Below are 20439 nucleotides of genomic sequence, written 5' to 3' on the forward strand. Positions count from 1 at the left end.
TACAAACAGATTTATATGTGATACATATCGGCATATTCAGTTACGTGTGAATTTTCGATTGGCCGGAAACTCTCGGCATATTGATTCCTCGTAAATTTATGCTCTTACGTCGAGACATAAACAACGTATAAGTTTTGAAATTATTCTGCATTTACCTTGGTCCAAATGTAAGAAATGAGTTGAGCTTTGACTTAGAGGGTTTTATGTGCTTTTGTAGAAAGCATCAATAAGATATGCGATTTGTCAGTTTAACACGTGATCGCGTGCTTGCAATGTAAGTAGTAAAAAATTCAATGGATTTATGGGTAAAATGAGCACATGAATTCTAAGGAAAATTCGAAGGCTGAAATTGGAAATAAGGGAGAAATACGAGTTTAGATACATCATAAAATTTAAAAAAGATTGTTTTCAATTTAAATTCGAGAATTATGCATTGTATATTTACATATGTATATATTCTTTAATGCTTTCAATGTAGAAATTGAGACAAAAGTGATTTTACTTTCGATAAATACATTAAGTTCGCTACATGTTAAAGAAGAAACTCTATTTTAAATACATTAATGATATATTTTTAGTTGCAATTGTATTAGATAAACACGAGCTTCGTCCATAGAAACCAACAATTTGCGACCGTCCCTGTCCAAAACTTTCCAATTTGGAACTCGTTACATTTCTTTTTCTTTATACTTAGCGTTACTTTAGCATAGATAGAATGTTTAGTCAAATGTACTCCATTTGGCGATAACTTGTTGCCATTTTGAAAGTAATTACATAACGCAGCTCCCATAGAAACCCACGTCGCTGTTGGCAAATAGTTTTGTCTTCTTTCGCAAGTTTTTCTTGAGACGAACATTACACCAGCAAAGACATTTTTCCTAGACAGAAACAGGTAGTAATGACTTGGCAGCAAGTTCGGAATTTAAGGTGGTTGCATAAGAACCTGCCAACCCAGCTCTCGAAGCTCCCAGCGAGTCACTATCAATGTGTGACCATTCGTCTCCTATCGACCAAAGCTGGGTGCTTGCTTCCTTTAGACTGTCCAATATTTACCTGCTTGGCTGTCGAAGAGCATCTCATACTTGATGCCAATGCAAATTCCTGGCAGGGCTTGACGTCCATTATTGACGCGTTCCCAAGCAATACTGAGTCAAGCAATAACATTACTGCCTGAAAAGAATTTTTAGTACATACTTAATCTAATATTTCTGGCATTAAACACATTTTATATACACCTGTGATAGTGATATCCGGAAAGCTATTTTAAACACCTTCTTTATAATCTCTTTAAAGCAAGATATGTAGGTTGGCTTTTACATAACCTGCCTTTGGCAACTCTAGTATTGCAATCTCGCAACTCCCAACATGTCGTAAGGTTTAACTTTTTTGATACTTACTCGGAACGTTTTCACATACAAACGCTATTTGTGTTGTTTACAGTAACTTAAAATATTCATCTCGGCCAAAAAATGAAAAAAAATGAAATCGACTGAAACAATAGCATTTTCGATCACTAAAGAAATCGATTAGATAAGTCATCCACCGTATAAACTGAATAACTTCTATTTATTCCCACACGTATAGAATAAACTAGGATGTCAACGTTTCTTCGACACCTGAAGAGGCGATTGATGCATTCAAAAGGCATGTTTTGGAGATACCCCAATCAGAGTGGCTAAATTGCTTCGACAATTGGTTCAAACGCATGCAAAAGTGTAAAGATCTTAATGAAGAATATTTTGAAAAACAATAAAACGATTTTCGACGATTAATATTTGTTTATGTTTTCGACCCAGAAATAAATATGACAACCCTCGCAGTGTAATATTATATATAGCATAATTTTTTTAAACAAAGGGTTAACTACTAAAAACAAGCAATTAATACACAATTATCAAAAAAATAAACATATTCTTACTCTCCATTGATGGTCCGCGCTCAGACACTTTTGACGCATTTAAACACTATTAAACTAAAATAAAAACTTAATTGCATGCGTCGGCGCATCTACACCGCCGCTAAGAAGAAGGTCTAAAAATTTAATAATTTTATGAATGAAAAAGTGAAATGCCAACATACACATCCGTAATACTGAAGCGTCCGTCTGTTGCACAGGTCGTGGGGCTTAGCCAAGCGCAAATGACACACGCACTTACCTCTTCCAGCCGGTACACGCAACACACTCCAACTACTTAAGTATGACTGATAAGTCGAATTTAGGATAACAACAGCAATTAGGATCGCATCCATGTAAGTTTGTATGAGGTAGATATAGGGGCATTAGTCTGGTTGCATGCTCGCTGCTCGGGGCGCGGTCATTTTGAAGTGTCTAATTGATTTCACAGCAGGTATACACAGGATAATTGATACAATACATTGTGGCACATTCGCGCCGATGAGCTGCGCCGTTATACAGGTACATTTACTGACACACCGCACCGCCACACACACACACATGCACACATAGGCGCTTAAGCCGTGCCGGAAGTAAATATCGGAAATTGCTTGTTATCTTTGAGAATTTATTGCTTTACAAATTGCTTCCAAACTGAAACCCTACAATTAAATTAAGTTGAGTTCATTGCTCGATTGCTTAGACGCCACCGTCGGTCGGCGCACCACAATCACATGCTTAGACAATAACTATATACTATGACAAAGTCCACACAATTGCGTGCCCTTTCACTCACAAATATTTGTATGAAGACTCTTAAATAATAATCAGCTTCTTTATGCGTTTATTGCTGTATTAAAAAAACATAATTGATGTGCCTTTCGTTTTTTCTTCTTACAGCTGCCTTTCCCATCACCCGTCGCATCGGCCATCCGTATCAAAATCGCACACCACCAAAGCGGAAAAAGCCCCGCACATCCTTCACACGCATACAAGTCGCCGAATTAGAGAAACGTTTCCATAAGCAAAAATATTTAGCGTCCGCCGAGCGAGCGGCACTTGCGCGCGGTCTTAAGATGACCGATGCACAAGTGAAGACTTGGTTCCAGAATCGGCGCACGAAATGGAGGTGAGTGTTGTTACTGAAACCTCTACATATATTTGCAATAATAGAATTCAGTTATTCTATCAGTGATCCCACTTTGCACATTCAGAAAACATAGAAAGAATCTTTTAAAGGGGATTTGAAAGTTTCGAAAACAAAAAAAGTCAGATGAAAATCTGGGGCATAGGATGTCGTAGCGATGACTCTCGTATCGTTTCTGGCCAAAAAGTTAATCACAGTTGTTGAAGTCGTTTTTTCGGTTTCGGCTTCGGCTTCGAAGTCCATTCGTACAGCCACGATTTGGCACCGGTAACGGGAAAAAATAATATCCTAAGGTACGTCGTTATTGAACACGCTTCCTACCTAAAACATGAACCAAAATGTATTGAGTCGATTCATAAGAGTTGTAGAGATCCTCTGCAATCTCTCTGATGCCAACACGTTGATTTCCAAGTACTGTTTTCATAATTTCTTCGATATTATCGTTATTAGAGCTGAATGGAAGATTCTGTAGTTATTCCATTGGAAACACAAAATTTTAAGCAAGTTAAGCGAATTTTAACAGACTCTGCGGCCTCACTATAGATCCCTCCTCCAGTGTGTCATACCGTGGAGACCCCAGATGCTGACAGCGTAGTATTGCCAATGCAGGACAAGGCATCATGTTTCTACAGTCTCTTCTATCGAGTTCCAACAGGAATTTTTAGTACTTTCGATCTACCATTTTGCACATAACTTTTGTAGTTTTGCACCCAGGTAGCTCGTTCCGTCGTTCTAATGCATGGGTTTCTCAATGTTGATCACGTTTTCGGATGTTGGCTGTATACCCTTCTTGGCAATCTTGTCCAATATTTAATTACCTTACTTCTGGCAACACTTTACCTAATGAACAGTATATTCCAGCACCAACTCCATCGTCCATTTTCGAGCGTTTGAACTTAAATGAAATAAATGAAAATTAAACGAATAATGAGACTTCTTATAGCCCACATTGGATTACCTACAAAATAAAAGTAGTATGCAACAATCATGTGGTTTGTCAATATACACTGATGCGAAAAGACCGTAAACACTCCAGAGAGTTTATTATTTAAATTAACAGAAATATTTACGACAAGTCCAGAACACCAAAAAGCCTGAGCTCAGTGAAACTAGAACTTATGGTATTTGCAATCTGTCTTTCAAACCTATATGATGTGAAATAAAGGGTAAATAGCAAGTTTGACTTTTGCGGTGAATCGAACAAGCAACTGGTATAAGTCATACAGACTGGCATAACGAAGATGGCGAGATAAAATAGCACACGATTTAATCACAATATTTTTTTTGTACATAATTCATCTAGAAATTTCTGTTGTTGCTATTACAAGTAAGTTTTTTGACAAAAAGACAAAATTCAAATAAGGGATCCAGAGAAAAGTCTACTTTTGAAGGTATCTCTCAAAACATATGCAATTGAATATTATATTAATCGCAGAAAGTTCCACTTAAAGTTGATTTGACATTTTTTAACCGAAAATACTTAAAAACTTTTTAGAAACAAACCGAAAAGAACATCCTTGATTTTTTGTTTAGTAAATGCATACCTTTTTGCAACGCGAGTTACAAATGAGTAAAATATGTAGTTGCACAAACTTTGCTGCCACTGCGAGCGTAGTTTAAATAAGTGCCGTTATTTATTATGTACGCGTATGATATAAAAAGTGTAAAATGAAAATAAGCACTTTAAAAATTCATGAACACATTAAACGTGCAAAGTGTGGAACAATGCCACATTTCAATTTCGAGCAGACCGCTTTTTCCCACTTTTTCGGCACCATTTTGCGACGCCTAACCGCCCCCGTAACTGAGCTGCGGCGGCGGCGGAGTGTGGAAACAGTGCGTTTTTGAAAGTGAGTACAAATTTGTGTACAATTTTCATTGTGGGCGTGTGAGTAGGTGGAGGGTAGTTATATCTTTCAACGCTTCAATTTCCAACCCTCACAAATACAAACATATACAAATGCGTGAAGGAAGTGCTTAAAAAAACGAAAGAAAACAACTACAGGGCTTATAAATGGCGGCCAAAATGTTGTTGTAGTTTTGTATTTTTGTTATACCCTCAACAGAAAGTAATGTCAAAGCCCTTATAAAGTATAAACATTAGGGTGGGGCGAAAAAATTTATAATTTATTTTCGTTTGGTGCTCTGAAAGGCAGGTTCTTAAGCACTTCTAAGAAAAACTCTCCAAGCATGAGCTCTTAATTGTAACGGGAAAGTCTTCAGCTTTACAGTTTTGTATTTTTTCTTATTATCTGTTAGAAAACTTCATATACATATAGCTTCCAACGATATCTTTTATATACGACTAGTTCTTCAGTTTTTGTGATATCGATCTGATATTTTGCACACATTCTTCACTCCCTAAAGAATAGCCTATTTGTCGGAAACGTCGACCGAATTCGACCACTAAGGCATATAGCATCCATACAAACTAACCGAGCAAAATCAAGTTATTCTTCTTATGGTATAAGAAATGCATCTGTGAAGGATATCGTAATCGAGTTAAGGTTTTTCGTTATTGTTGTTGTAGTTTAATGTTAAAAGCATGGTCACGTCAACGCATAGCGCTTACGTAGTGATATCAACGGTTACAAAACTGCTAAATTATTTATAGTAGTACATATGAGACATAGTGTTTGGTACTAAAGGCGGGCGCGCTTTTAGGTATTTAGATTAAATAGCAGTAATTTTGGGGTAGTAAGGCCCTTCTTAGCAATATTTATCAACAAATTATGTGTTGAAAGCCATCGAACAGAAATTGTTGGTTATTAGTTAAATAATTACGAGAATAAATATACTTGCAAGTAAATATATCAAAATTATATAATTATAATCACTTTGTGACAGCGGCTGTGGCGTCGGCAGCGCCTAATGCGGCAAGCCAACACATTAACATTTTAATGGCCAGTGTTCACTCAATCGTCGCATTTACATAGGAAATGGCCGCTGATTACAATGGTGGACATTTTTTACCATTTTTTTTGTTGTTTTTTTATAACTGTTATTCGTGTCGCACTGCTCATTGCGCATTGCACTAATTTATCCCCCTAGACTGCTCGAGCTTAATTTGTAGCTCATTAATTTCTTTTGTGCGCCATTATGGGTGGACAGCCGGCGGAGTTGCCTCCAGCAATTGCTTTAAATTTCGTGATAAATTTACTGTGCATTTGATTAGAAGTTTTTTTTACTACTTTGTTTTTGTGCCGAAATCATTAGATTGTATATTTACTAAAAGCAGTTAACGTTGACAGCTGTCATCAAGCAGTCGTATTGCATGCCAGCACACACACACGCACAGCTAACGTCCATTATATTTTTTCCACCATGAAAGCAAATTTAACTGGACTTTTACTTTGCATGTGCCAACATGTATTTTTGTAAATATTTACAGATATACATATGTATATACAATGTATTAAGAAATGTATGTGTCTGTATGTTTTCTATTACTTAAGCTCTAGCATTCGCATTTATTTCTAGCTCTTTATTTACTGGTAAAACACACATATTTTATTTGGTGACTGAATTAAGTGTGTTCAACATGCAAACGTCGGCGAAACTGCGAATTGGCACGAGTAAATCACAACAAATCGAGATATTGAAATGATAGCTGAAAATAAATTGCCTGCGCTTTCAATTAATCGCCATACAAATTTCTCGATTCACTGAGTAGTGCCAACACACACACACACATGCCTGCAACGCTGTGACACAAATAAGCATACATACAGACATACTAATTGCCAGCTTTGTATGCAAAAGCTTGCGTGTGGAATGCATATTACAAAGTTTTCGAATAGTGATTTATTTGTATGTGTGCTTTTTGTAAACAAATTAACTTTTCAATTAAAGAAATAAATAACCGCAAATACTTGCATGGGTTTCACATCAGCGACAGTTATTTAAATTGTTTGTATGTGTGTATGCAAATAAATATAAAACTCGCTTGATTGACATAATTAGTTAATAATTATGGACAAATATTAATTGTAAATAAATTTTAGGTGATTAAAATTGATGAAATTTGTATTTTTCAATAGAAAATTTTCAATACTAATTAAAATTGACACAAGTTTGTAATTATTTACGAAATAAAACACAATATTTTAAATAAAATGTGAAATGACAGCAATTATTTAAATATTGCACTTAAATATCTATTACTTTTACTATAAATACGAACTCTATTAAAAAATAACGGTATTTCGGTTGTTTTGGTATTAGCACTCTGTCTTTTAAACCTTTATGAGCTGATATAAAAGATAAATAGCAAAATGGATTTTTCAATTCAGCTAATGTGGTGAATCGAATAAGCAAGTTGTATAAGACATATAGACTGGCATAACCCAGATAGCAAGATAGAATAGCACACGATTGCACTTAAACGTCTATTACTTTTTAAACTTGATTTTTGGGATAGCCTTAGCTCTTTCAGCGTTGTGCTTTTAATGTCATTTGCAAGCATCGAACTTTTAAGGTTCTCTTTATTTCTAGAAATAGGAAAAAGTCAGCGAAAATGGACGCTGGGGCAACGTTACAGTATTACTTTTAGCCAAGAAATCAAGAACAAGCATCGAAAATCGCCCACCTCATTAAAACACGTCCAACATACAATAACATAATAAGAACATTACCGATGGAATTCTCCAAATTCACGAATCTTTTAATTTAAAATTTTTAGAACATACCTAATATGTGTGGTATGCATGGACTTTTTAATAATGAAAATAACCTGAGTCGACAGTCATTGTATTTAGAGAGAAGCTTACTTGTTCTAGCTGAGCGAGCGTATCAAAAAGTGATGATTTGGCCAGAAAGGTGAAGGAGGAAGAAGCAGCCGGAAGCATTACTCAATGCAGATTGTTGACAAACACAAGAAGAGCTCACAGAATCTTTAGAAGTCGCTCCTCGCGACCGATTGCCGAAAAATGTACGGAATTTTTGACTAGACCCGAAGCGATAATTTTCCACCATCACGGCGCACGGCTTAAGGTTGCAAAACCAGTTAAAAACAATTTAGAGAATAGCGGCTGGGAAGTTTTGCTTCACACGTCTTATTTCCCAGACCTTGTCCTTTCGGACTACGATTTGTTCTTGGCGATGTAGAACGCCCTCATTCAATTACGGTTGACATCAGAACAGAGTATCAAAAATTGGGTTTATTCATGTTAGAAAAATAGGAAAATGTTTTGGCTTCAGAACTACTTTGAATAATACTATGGTAGATATTTTCTTATATAAACGTTCAAGTTTTTAAATATAAATTCGTACAAATATCTATAGGACCCATTATATACTTTATAGGGTTTCCGTTGTTTCCTACTGGGTGTTATTAACTACGTGGCAAACCTAATTAAAGATTTTAGAGACTTGAATAACAGTTTTGAATTGGAAGCTATCCCCAATTCTACTTTAAAGGAACCCTCATATTGTTTCATTGAATTAACTCTAAGTTTTTAATAATATAACATTACTATAAGATTAGAAGGTTTGCAATAAATTATGATTTTTTATAAAAAGGAAGATCTCTTTAAAAAATTTGAAAAAATCGTAAACACAGTGTGACGGAAATTTTGAAAAGAGAGTGCTTCAAATGGCAGGACTCCAAGTGATATGTCTATATCGCCACCTAAAATGCAAAAAACGTTGCAACAATTTCGGAAATTTACAGGAGAATGAATGAAACACGGTATAAAATGGAACATGAGTGAAACAAAATTAAAATATTGGTTAAAACTGAGTTAAGTCTGATTGCAGAATCTTAAAATGTTGTACATATCTACAAATAGGTATGTAATTTGAAATAGTGAATCATTATCAATAAAACACTCAATTTCGAAATTTTTGATAATACGTTGTTTTGCATTTTAGGTGAGTAAATGATTTAGACAAATTGTTTGTTGTAATTATGGTCTTACTCTCCAATGCTTAAGGAATTGAAGACAGCTTTTATATACTACATATGTATCTATAATTCTCCGCATATTATGGTAAGATAATAAATTCAAGCAGCCATTTAAATAAATCATAATATATATACACATATAATGTATATATATATATAAACATATATAGTCATTGTTGTAAGTTAGTTCATGTTATATAAAAAATATATTTAAATATAATAATGTAGCTAAAGCCCTATTTATAGCATAAACGAGTTCTGTCAATAGATTTGTATAGCTTTGCCCAGTCAATACGCTAATGAGCTTAATATTGCTTTTTAATTGTCGATATTTACGGTTGTAAATAGATAATACAAATGTTAAATGTTTATAAAATACTAATATGCCCCAGTCCACTTAGTGAGATTAACATTTATAGCATAAGCGACAACCAAATGTAATTGCTTTTCACATTTGTATGTATGTATACGCAAGTACATATAATTTAACCATCAGTATAAACATATATATGTAGGTATTACTCATATATCTAAAAAGCAGACATACATACATATGTATGTTGTTGTGCACGCATATTCTTTTGATTTAAATATTAATGTAATGGCAAGGCATTAACTATAAAGGAATAAACGCAATATAAATGCATCGAATTACAAATACAACAAAACAAAAATAAGTATGTAATACAAGTACTATCGATCACCGATATACAGGGTTGCGTGTTGCACAAATTTACTTTAACTGAGCAACCTGAATTAACATAAATAATTAAACTAATTCCAATTAACGAACTTGGAGCACAAGACAGAGAAGTGAAAGAAGTGATAAAACACAAAAAGCAATTGTGAAAAAATCTCTCTCCAAGGCAATCGATTTGTTGCTTGTAAACAAGTTGACATGTTAACTGTCAATTCGACAAATGTCAAATCAAGTTAATCAAATACTCCGACCAAGCCTCGAACACTGTAGAATGGGGAGCGCTGAAACGTGATCAATGACAAACTTCTACTAAAATTAAATAAAAACACGAAGCACACGAGCAGAAGCAGAAAATACAGAAGAAGCATACGGAGTTCGCAAATCACCTAAATTAATCATGAAACAAAGAAGAACCCCTAAAGAAAATACCGTGAAAGCCTTAAGTGTGGGTGCGGGACATATCCGTATATTTCCTCCTTATGCAGCGCAAGCCATGTGGCGTCCTTCATAGCCGACGAATCACTGTCAAAAGTGATGCAAAAAAAAAAGTGGAAAATAAATGTGGTTTCGTGAGGCTAAAAGAACTGTTGCCATTTACAAAATGAAGTCAAAGATATTAACGGAGAATGAGATGTATATATGTATGTATATTTCGGCAGGAGGCTAAATTAAAGGCAATAAAATTGAGTTGCAGATGGCGGCGGCGTGACTTAGGTCTATGGTATATAACAGTATGGGTGGAAGTCGTAGACGTTCGTCAGCACTCCAGTTATTTGTTTTGTCGCAAAAATTGAATCATGTAACCGTACATAGAACAAATAGATACATGGTTTTTTCGTGTAACAACAGCAATTAAAATGACATGAAACGAACACATCACTTCGGTAAACACTTCTAACAAAATACTGTCCTAATTTTAAAGCATACAAGATGCGTTCCAAAGTAAACAGGACTTTTTGAATCTAGCACCCCCTGGTGGCGCCATCTATATGTCGACTAGTGCGTTAGAATCTGCTATCTTTATCAATTGTCCAGTGAGAATTTCATGACATATCATTGATTGGAAGTGAAGTTATTGAGTTTTAAGTGTCAGTATGTTTGAATTATCGGTGCGAAAATGAGCTTCGAACAAAGAGCCAACATTAATTTTTCTTTCAAAATTGGTAAAACTTTTACCGAAGTGTGAAGTTGATGAAACAAGTCTACGGCGATGATTGCCTATCCCGTGGCAGAGTGCCACGAGTGGTTTCAACGTTTTCAAAGTGGTCGTGAGGACATAAATGACGATCAACATTTGGGCCAATCAAAATCCGTGATCACCGGAAATTCCATCGAAACTGTGCGTAAATTCGTCAAAAATCAGCCGAAATCATTATTGAAATTCATAGAAATGGAATTAAACATCTCGAAACCATCGATTTATCGCATTGGGACCGAAAATTTGGGCTTACGAAAGGTGTGTGCACGGTTTGTTCCACCAAAAATTGCTCAGAATCCAACATTCGAAGGACATAATTAAAGAGGTAAAAATAGACAAAAACTTCCTTTACAATATTGTGACTGATGACGAAACGTGATGTTTCCAATATGATCCCGAAACGAAACGCCAGAGTGCTGAATGGAAGGCACAGGATAGCAGGACGGGAATAATGAGGGACTTATAGAGTTTGGTTTTTGTTCGTCGAGAGAGGACTTTACTTCTCAATTGCCTACTCAGTCCGAAGTAGCACCTGTTGGCAAGAGCTATCCCGCGTTGGATTTAAAGGCTGACATTGTTGGTGGTGTTTATACTGGTTCCTAAATAGACGAAAATATCTACAACTTCAAAGTTATGACTGTCAACAGTGACATCCCCTGCGGGTAGGGGGGACCCCCTTGGGTAGGGGGGGAAACCGAATATGCCCGCGGCAAGTCATACCTGTCTTAAGAGGCGACTAAAAGCCACATGCACTGTGTATGACATTTATCTGGTCTTGTCTCGAATGTCAACATGGTCATTAGTCAGAAAAGTGCTATAATATATATATATACATATATATAAATATACAATTATATAACAAACATTTGTGGTTCAAGCGACAAATGTTACCAGTCATGAGTTGGGATTTATGAACACTCAAACTGGAAGTAGCAAATAGTTACAAAAGTCAGACCAAGTCTTTTACCTGGTACCACGGGGAGCAGTAGCCCCTGGGGTTCGCTCCAGTCTGCTCATTGGGTTTGGCCCTTTGGGGAGATTCGTGGTGATTGTGGTTTGTACCTAAATGCAGGAAAGGCATTTGTCCAATGTGGAGTCGCACTGCGGCCGGGTGTCGGACCCAGAGTACGGCAGAGGTTTTAGATGGGCCTCGAACCCGACCAAGGTGGAAAGGGAGTCCCACCCTACCAATTGGAACCAAAGTGTAAGTGTGTGTGCCAGCACTCATGCTTTGGTTCTCCGGAGTATGATGCGGGTGCACGCACTCGTGCTTTGGGGCGCTGATCGACGCTTTGTATTGATCTATGTGTTTCTAGCAATAGAAAGCACCGTGGAATTGAGTCTTCGAAGACAGGTATTCACGTAAAAACACATTGGCTTCTGTCAACAGTGACAGTGACGTGAGAGCCAAGTCGCGAGTGCGACGACTGTTTATTTGGTGACAGGAGATATTTCGTCTGGCTCTCGTTCACTGCAGGCTCTATGCCACTGATATTATTTGTATTTGCGATAAAGTAGACTTCTCAGAACACTTCTGCAGAATTTTACAGGATTCTGTTGTTATGATTCCATTTGGAACAAAAAATTGTAAGCATATTCGCTGTTCATATTTTTTCATGGACAATTTTTTTGCGTTGTGAACAAATAGTTGCATTTGGAAATCAAACTTCACACAAACATAAAAAATGTTATTCCAATTTATAAAAAATAATTTATAAAATTTATCGATTTTTTTTACATATGTAAAAGTTGTACTTTTTTTATAGCATATATTTCAAACATTTTAAAATAGTTTAAAAGTCTGACTAGTAAAAAAAATATAGCTTACCTATGTATGTGCAAACAATATTAATAATATTATATTAATGAAACAAAAATGAACTTCAAGAGAAACACGATTATAATTTCTTCGCAGCACAACTTATTTAATTAACTCTCTCACACCCAAGCAAACATGAATTCTTTATAATTCCGACCACTTGCTGTGACCTGCCATATATCACTTGCAAACTTGCTGCCAAAAAACATATTTCAACACCTTCATATGAAAATAATGTGAGAAAGTGGTAGCAAGTCCTTGTGGCAGAAATTAGCCTGCACATTTGTCTTAAGGCGAAGGCGAAAATTAATTGTGCACATGTGTTAGCATGTTGACACATAAGAATGGATGTGTGAGCATAAGCGCATTTATCTCTTGAAACTTAGTTAAATCCCGACTTCACACCAATGGCAACACAATTAAAAATTTACGCAACTTATTGCCGCAAACACTGTCACTTGACAAATGACTACCAAATGGCCCTGGAACGGTAACTTGCGCTGAAATGTGTGAGCGTGTGTGGGTGGGTGTGGGTGAGTGGGAGCACATGAGCCAAAAATTTATGAAAATTGGCAAATTAGTTTGAGCCACTGCAAGGCAACCGCAAAATGAAGTTTTCCGCTCCATCACAAAACCACACACACATACACTCAAACACCTCCACATTTTCACGAATTGAAATCAATTTTGTTAAAACAAAAGTTTTGACTGGAATTAATTTCATGAAATGTTTGCAAGTGCGTTTGTGAAAGAAACGGTGAAATGCAAAACCTTAATTAGAAAAATTTTGTTGTTCTTAAAGTAACTCATATAATATAGAAGTAAAATGTTTGTATTTGCGGTCTTAAGCAATTTGGCTATTAACATTAATTTCTCATGCTTTTGACAAGGTGTGGCGAAAGTTTTACCATCAAACAAAAATAACAAAAAGAGTACGAAAACCAAATATTTCCTTAGGGCGACCAGGAGTTAGTAGCAACTCAAATTGTGTGCGGAGACTGCCCTCATGCCCACGGGATTTCACGACTTAAAGTGTCCCAGTCGGAAGCACTTTCACGCCTACCAACCAGCAAAGGTTGCCCGAAACTGCCGCTACTAAGAAGCTACCGCAAGAAAGGCCACCGTAAAAGCTTAAAGAAAAGTTATTGCTTTATGACTATGAGCAACAACAACAATAAAGACGTTCAGCATCAAAAAGGATACACGAAACTTAAAGCTCTAGTGGGTTTTCCGGCGGGGGTAAAACGTGGCAAGGTGATTATATTGCCTGGTCATTGTCGTTTCTGGCTAAATTGTTATTGCTTGCAAGATAATTACCGTTGCCCAAATGGCGGCAGTTAATAAACAGCCACATACACACCGATATGGCTAGACATATTCACACAAATCAGCACAGCTGGAGGCATCCATTTTGTTGTTAAACACGCCACTGTGCGTGGGGAAATTAATGGGGGAGTGGAGATCTCCCCATTTTAGGTATTTAATTCGTTGATGTTTTTGGCGTAAATTGCAAAAGCTGTGAAATGATTTTAATTACCACCCAGAAAAGGCGGGTTTGCTGTTTTAAGTGGCAGATTTTAATGAAAAGGAAAGGGGAAATGGGTGTCGTTTAGGAAATTTTATTATTACATCACAGATAAATACCACTTCTAACGTGTTAGGACTTAACAAGTACTGAGGAAAAAACTTCCGTGTCATCAGAAAGGCAGGCTATAATCGCGGGTAGAGGACTTGGGTGTAAATGCAATCAAATTACAGAATGCCCGATGTACTCGGACATTACGGATTTTGGTAGTAAGGGGATTAGCTGGACTGATGGACGTTTAGACGTTAGAAGTGTAAATCCAGTAGTCGGAACGCTGAAATGTTAGCGTCGTTTGCTCGTGAATCGTTTAGGCGGAGAAGGAGTTTAACTGGGAATTAGGGTTAGCTTCTTGTATGGATTGTGTTTGCGTGTAATATGCGAATGGGGTTCAACCCCTGGTCACCAGTCCAGAGCAGTATGGAAGTTCAACTTATAGTAGTTTCGGCTACGAGGTCTGATACCACAGGAAGCAAGAGCACTTGAAGTTCGCTCCCATCTCCTCATCCGGACTGGCCCCTCGGGGAGTATCTTGGTGGTTGTGGTTAAAGCGGAAATGAGGGAAGAACTGGCTCTTTGTCAGTTGGATGTGGAGTTGCATTGCAACCGGGTGCCGGACCCAAAGTTAGAGGTTTTATATGGGCCTCAAACCCTACCAAGGTGGTTAGTATGTCCATTCCACACACCCACACATTATGGATGCGCTGATCAACACATTGGTTTCATCCGCTTAGCTTTTGAGCACCGTGGAGTAAGGCTGTCCTCAGCAGGTACACATGTTAAACACGCCGGACGTTTTCTTCAGAGTGTTACCATTTCCTTGTACCCTGTTCGGGGTAAAAAAAATGTATAAATACCTTTTTATCACTTTTTTGATTGCTTAAATAAAATTTTACTCAATTAACTCGAATAACTATTTATCTGATAATGGATATCCAAAGAAAATCTATAAAGAGCATGTATTACTTGCGTTCCGTCACAGCACTTATTCCAAACTCTTCTTTTTTAGTGGTTTTATCCCTCAATGATGGACGATGAAATACATATATAAAAATGGTGTCTCAATGGAACAATATTTAATATTTGTAAACATTAAATTTTGTTTTAAAATTGGTAAAACTTTTACCGAAACGTTTCAATTGATGAAACAAGCTTATGGCGATGATTGCCTATCCCGTAGCAGAGTGCACGAGTGGGTTCAACGTTTTCAAAGTGGTCGTGAGGACACAAATGACGATCAACATGTGGGCCAATCAAAATCCATGTTCACCGGAAATTCCTTCGAAACTGTGCGTGAATTCATCAAAAATCAGCCGAAATCATTATTGAAATTCATGGAAATGGAATTAAACATCTCGAAACCATCGATTTATCGCATTTTGACCGAAAATTTGGGCTTACGAAAGGTGTGTGCACGGTTTGTTCCGCACAAATTAACTGACGACCAAAATTTGCTCAGAATGCAATATTCGAAGGACGATTATTTGACCAAAAATCACATTTTAACCATTAACCACTCCCCGTATTGATCTGATATGGTACCGTGCGACTTCTTTCTTTTCGGAAAAATGCATTTGCCCATGAAAGGAAAGCGTTATGCAGACGTAGAGGCCACTCAAAAGGCATACTAGCGGCCATACCGGTTCGACATGCTCTTGGACCGTGCAAAAAGATGTATTAAAGCAGAAGGAGACTATTTTGAATAAAATAAATTGATTTTGTCGAAAAAAACCATTTGTTCTGTTTTTTTTAAGTCCTGTTTACTTTGGAACGCACCTTGTATTCATAATATTTAATCGAACTGTTTCACATTCAACAAATTTTCGATTTTTGGTAAAATAAGAGCATGTTAGTTATATTACAAGTGTTCCAAAAATTATAAAAAATCTAGTTTATTTACCTTTCAAAAGGGTATTGGTGAAAAACCGGCATGAAGAGAAAATCAATTCATTCCGATCCGATTTGGAAATGGAAAAAGGTATTAATTCAACACAATTCTCAGTATATGGCTGAAAATATTTCATTTCTAACGAGCATATACACATACATATTTGTACATTTACAATTCACTCCAATGCAAATGGAGATAAATTACTCTGGAGGGAGGTAAATCAAATCGGCATAAATTAAACGTGTTATACACAAAAATTCATATAAATATTCAGATATCAGCATTTTTAAGACAAAAATAAATTTATTCCGGGCTGAATAGGACGTATAGTATAAAATGCAACCACTAACTTACATAAATACATATGTATGTCTGTGTGGCAAAACAAATGCGGGTGCGCTAAAAATGTAATCAATTTCTACTGTTTTGTTTTATTATTTCACTGTGGTGTAGCATGGAAAAGTTTTGGAGTGCAACCGCCACCTCTGCCGCACCACCAACGCATCAACAAACCAGCATCAGCCAACTCCGACAGCATTGCTGTCGACAACAAGCGCACACAGTGCCACTGAAAATATTATAACGCCACAAACAGTCCCTCCTCCCGTGCACCATCCCCATTGTGTTTGTGCCGCCAACGCCACCAACGCCAACAGCACAACAACCAAACGAGCAATTGCAACTTATCCGCAGTAATAATTCACTCCGCAATATGCGATATGGAACTGAGAAGGATTTGACTTCATTGAGTGCAAATGTTGCAAATTGAATTGTTGGTTTTTGCGAATATCTCGCTGCACATACATACATATGTATCTATATACTATGCATATGAATATATTAGTTGTATGTGTGTGTGTGTTTAGCACACTTTGCTTTACTAAAGAGACAGACGGAGTGTATGGTAGATTTTGAGCTATTGGAGTTTGGATGAAAATATGGTATATATGTATGTATGTATATACATAAGTGGTATGTGTTTATTTTATATAACACATATATGAATATAATATAATATGAATATAATATAACAGCGTTGCGAGTTTTTTTTAATAAAAAATTTTAAATTAAAAATTGGAAATTTATTTTTTAATTCGAGTTTCGGAATAAAATGTATGGAGCAGGGTGAGGTGGAAACATCCAGAGACTTTCTCCGCCACTTTCGGAGAACCAAGAGACATAACCGAAACTGAAAATGTGCGACTCAACAAATTTGTAATTTATTAAAATTTTAATAAAAACAAAAAAAACTTTGATTTCGTTTGCACCAAAGCTATAAGCCTTTCATAAATACAAAAGTTTGTATGATAGCTATATGCTAAAGTGGTCCGATATCGGTTTCCAACAAATGTGCAGCTTCTTGGGTAGGTGTGTGTTTCAGATCGATGCTTAAATGGAGAAACTTATACAAAATATACATTTTATACGCGTTTTTCTCAAAACTACTTTTTCAAAGTCTGTGGCCACTGCCATTTCAAAACTGCTTGACCGATTCATTTCAAACATTGTATACATTTTTGACGTATAAAATAATGTACTTCCCCCCATCGTTTAGCAAATTTTTTTTTACATTAAGGGTGTTTTCCATCCCAAAATGTCGGATTTTTTCAGTGGAAGATAGCAGTTTTCACTTTTAGTTTGATTATAATTTGACTAATTTTTCTTGGTTTTTTATCTTCGAATAATTTCCCTAGATTGTCAAAAGGTCTCTTTGGTCAATAATGTTCAAACGATCAGAATAAAATTACTCAATTTATATTTAAGAAATAAATTCGCAAAAAACGTATTTTTTTACCTTAAAAACCTACCTACCCTTAGTTTGAAATTTTTATTTTTAGTTATTAATCCGATTTTTGATATTAAAAATTGTATTTAATGTTTCAATGCGGTATTTGAGAATAAAAATTTTAAAATGATTATCAAAAAAATTCATTTAAATATTGATTCAATCATCTTTTAATGCATTATTTCCAACCCAATACACTTACTTTTTTTTCAAAAAAGGTATGATTTTAATTCTGTTTTTATTTTACATATTAAATTTCAAACGTGGGAAAAGCCGAATAATGAGGTTTTGAAGAAAATTATTAATAGTATTTTCGCTTAGATGACAACTTATACGAATTGAGGAAATAACTGGTATAAACCTAATATTTTGGCATAATTATATGGAGATATGTGGCATGGCATGTAGTTATACCATTTTAATAAGTTATACTCTCTTGTATCGCATCTCAAAATGATGTCTTTACTGTTGCTTTCTCATGAAAATTACTTAGCTCTCTTACTAAGAAGATCTAACGGAAGAAAGAAGAGCGAATCGAAGATTTTCGATTTCGATTTTCAAACGAAATTGTCTTCGCCGCTAATACTGAATTAATTTATAAATAGAAAGTTAGTTGAATTTATGAGAGTTACTCTTTGCTTGTAGAATCTTGTTAGCAATTTTTGTCATTGTATCTCAAATATATGAGCTTTCGAACAGAAGCCACACTTAATGATACTTCTGATATCATGTCCTCTTTTGTTTCTAATGTCATCACTTTAATTTTTCTTACTTCCAGAAATGTTCCTCTTAAATTCACATGCCTACACACCATAATTCAAAATATCGATCCCACTGTCCTGTCCTGCCCTGTCTCTCATAACCAAAACCGAATAGGTATGCATTTACGAGGGTATATCATTAACTTATGACTTATTCAATATGGCGCTTCATCCCCCAATGCAAATACATCTACTCACATGCACTTACATATTTGCGTGGGTAATTCACATCTGTGGCGCACATTAACTTAAATGCGCAAACTCCATTTTCCTTCGAGGAGGGGGGAGTATGCAGTACTGGAGCAATCAGTAAATGCCTTAGTTGTAGTTGTAGTTACGGTAATGAATTAAATGTGTGCTGTCACCGTCGGTTTCATCAACATTTCTTCTTACCTTAATTAATAACGAGCAAGAATGAGGATAAACTTAAAAGTTTACAAATACACACGCAAAAACTCTCATAATGGCTTATGTATAGGTGTGTATTTTGCACATGTGAACAGTTATTACTTCTGAATATGCATATTGGTGTGTCCACCAACCCACAAGCACATACAAGCCACAGTTTATTGCATTTGTGCCATCAACGCAGGCAATCAGCAATCAGATCCTTAATTTTGGTTTGTGGGCGTGGAAGGATGCATACATATACACAAATGTGAGTGTGTGTGTGTTGGTAAGCATGTGCATACACTAATTAGTTTTGAAATTATTTCTCGTTTAAATATTCATTAACAAACTGTCATTGATTCAATGACTACAACAACACAAGGTCGCATAACGGTATTTGTTAAATGGGCAAATGCATACCGATTTACCGTAATTACTTTAGTCAGCGGCCATACAAGTTGCTATAAGCGTTCATGGGTTCTTAGGAATATAGATATGTCGATATGTATATGATTGCAGGTATATGAATATGAATATTTTATCTGCTTTAAATGGACGGTGATTAAATTTTGACTATTTTAGATACGAATATTAACGTATGTTATGTAATCGTCGTATGAGTATTTAGGTACGCATAAAATTTGAAGCGAAATGTGCTAGAACTCAGTCAATACTCTTACAAGCCATTTACACCGTAGTCACACTACTTATTTCATTAACTCATTACTGGATGACTTCGATCCAAATTGGGCAATTGGCCATAAAACTGGAATCTCGAAGTGCAAAATAATCAAATTATTAAAAAAATTGTATAAAGTTGAAGGTTTTCTTTAATATAGTTATAATTTAACTTGTTACCATTTTGAAGTTCATGAAAACCCTCGTTACCGGGATAGTCTAATTTTCTCTTGTCTTGAAGTGAATTTATCACCAAAGTCAATATCAAGGTGTAAGACCTGACGTTGTCCTGATGGAACACAATTTCTCTCCTATTGGCTAAAGATGGCCGCTGTTGGTCTGCTTCCTTCAGACGGTCCAACTGTTGGCTGTACAGATCCGAACTATTTAAGAGTTTGGGCATTGGAGGGCAACTTTTTTTGCAAATACTTCTCTGTGGTGAGTTCTCATAGTAGATGATTCCCGACCAAACAGATAGCTAAAACTGCCTAACCGTCAATTCTGACTTGGCCACTGTTTGCGCCGGCTCTCCGCGGCCAGTCACAACCTTTTCGCTTGACGTTGTCGTAAGTGACCCATTTTTCATCTTCACTATGCGTTTCAGAAATATATCGATTTTATTGCGATTCACAGATGGAAATCCAACTAACTTTCCGATGAGGTTAAATTGCCGCATTCGGGACGAAGT

The 20439-nt window shown here is 36.1% G+C and overlaps 1 protein-coding gene across 1 annotated transcript in view; it reads left to right on the forward strand.

Moving 5' to 3' along the window:
- LOC120766221 (T-cell leukemia homeobox protein 3) overlaps positions 1 to 20439 on the forward strand; it is a 37340-nt gene that overhangs the window by 15583 nt on the left and 1318 nt on the right. The window contains exon 3 of the mRNA XM_040091596.1: positions 2795 to 3023. Coding sequence (XP_039947530.1) covers positions 2795 to 3023 — 229 coding nt within the window. The remainder of the gene's footprint in view (positions 1 to 2794; positions 3024 to 20439) is intronic.

Source organism: Bactrocera tryoni, chromosome 1, assembly GCF_016617805.1.
Source record: "Bactrocera tryoni isolate S06 chromosome 1, CSIRO_BtryS06_freeze2, whole genome shotgun sequence".
NCBI lineage: Eukaryota > Metazoa > Arthropoda > Insecta > Diptera > Tephritidae > Bactrocera > Bactrocera tryoni.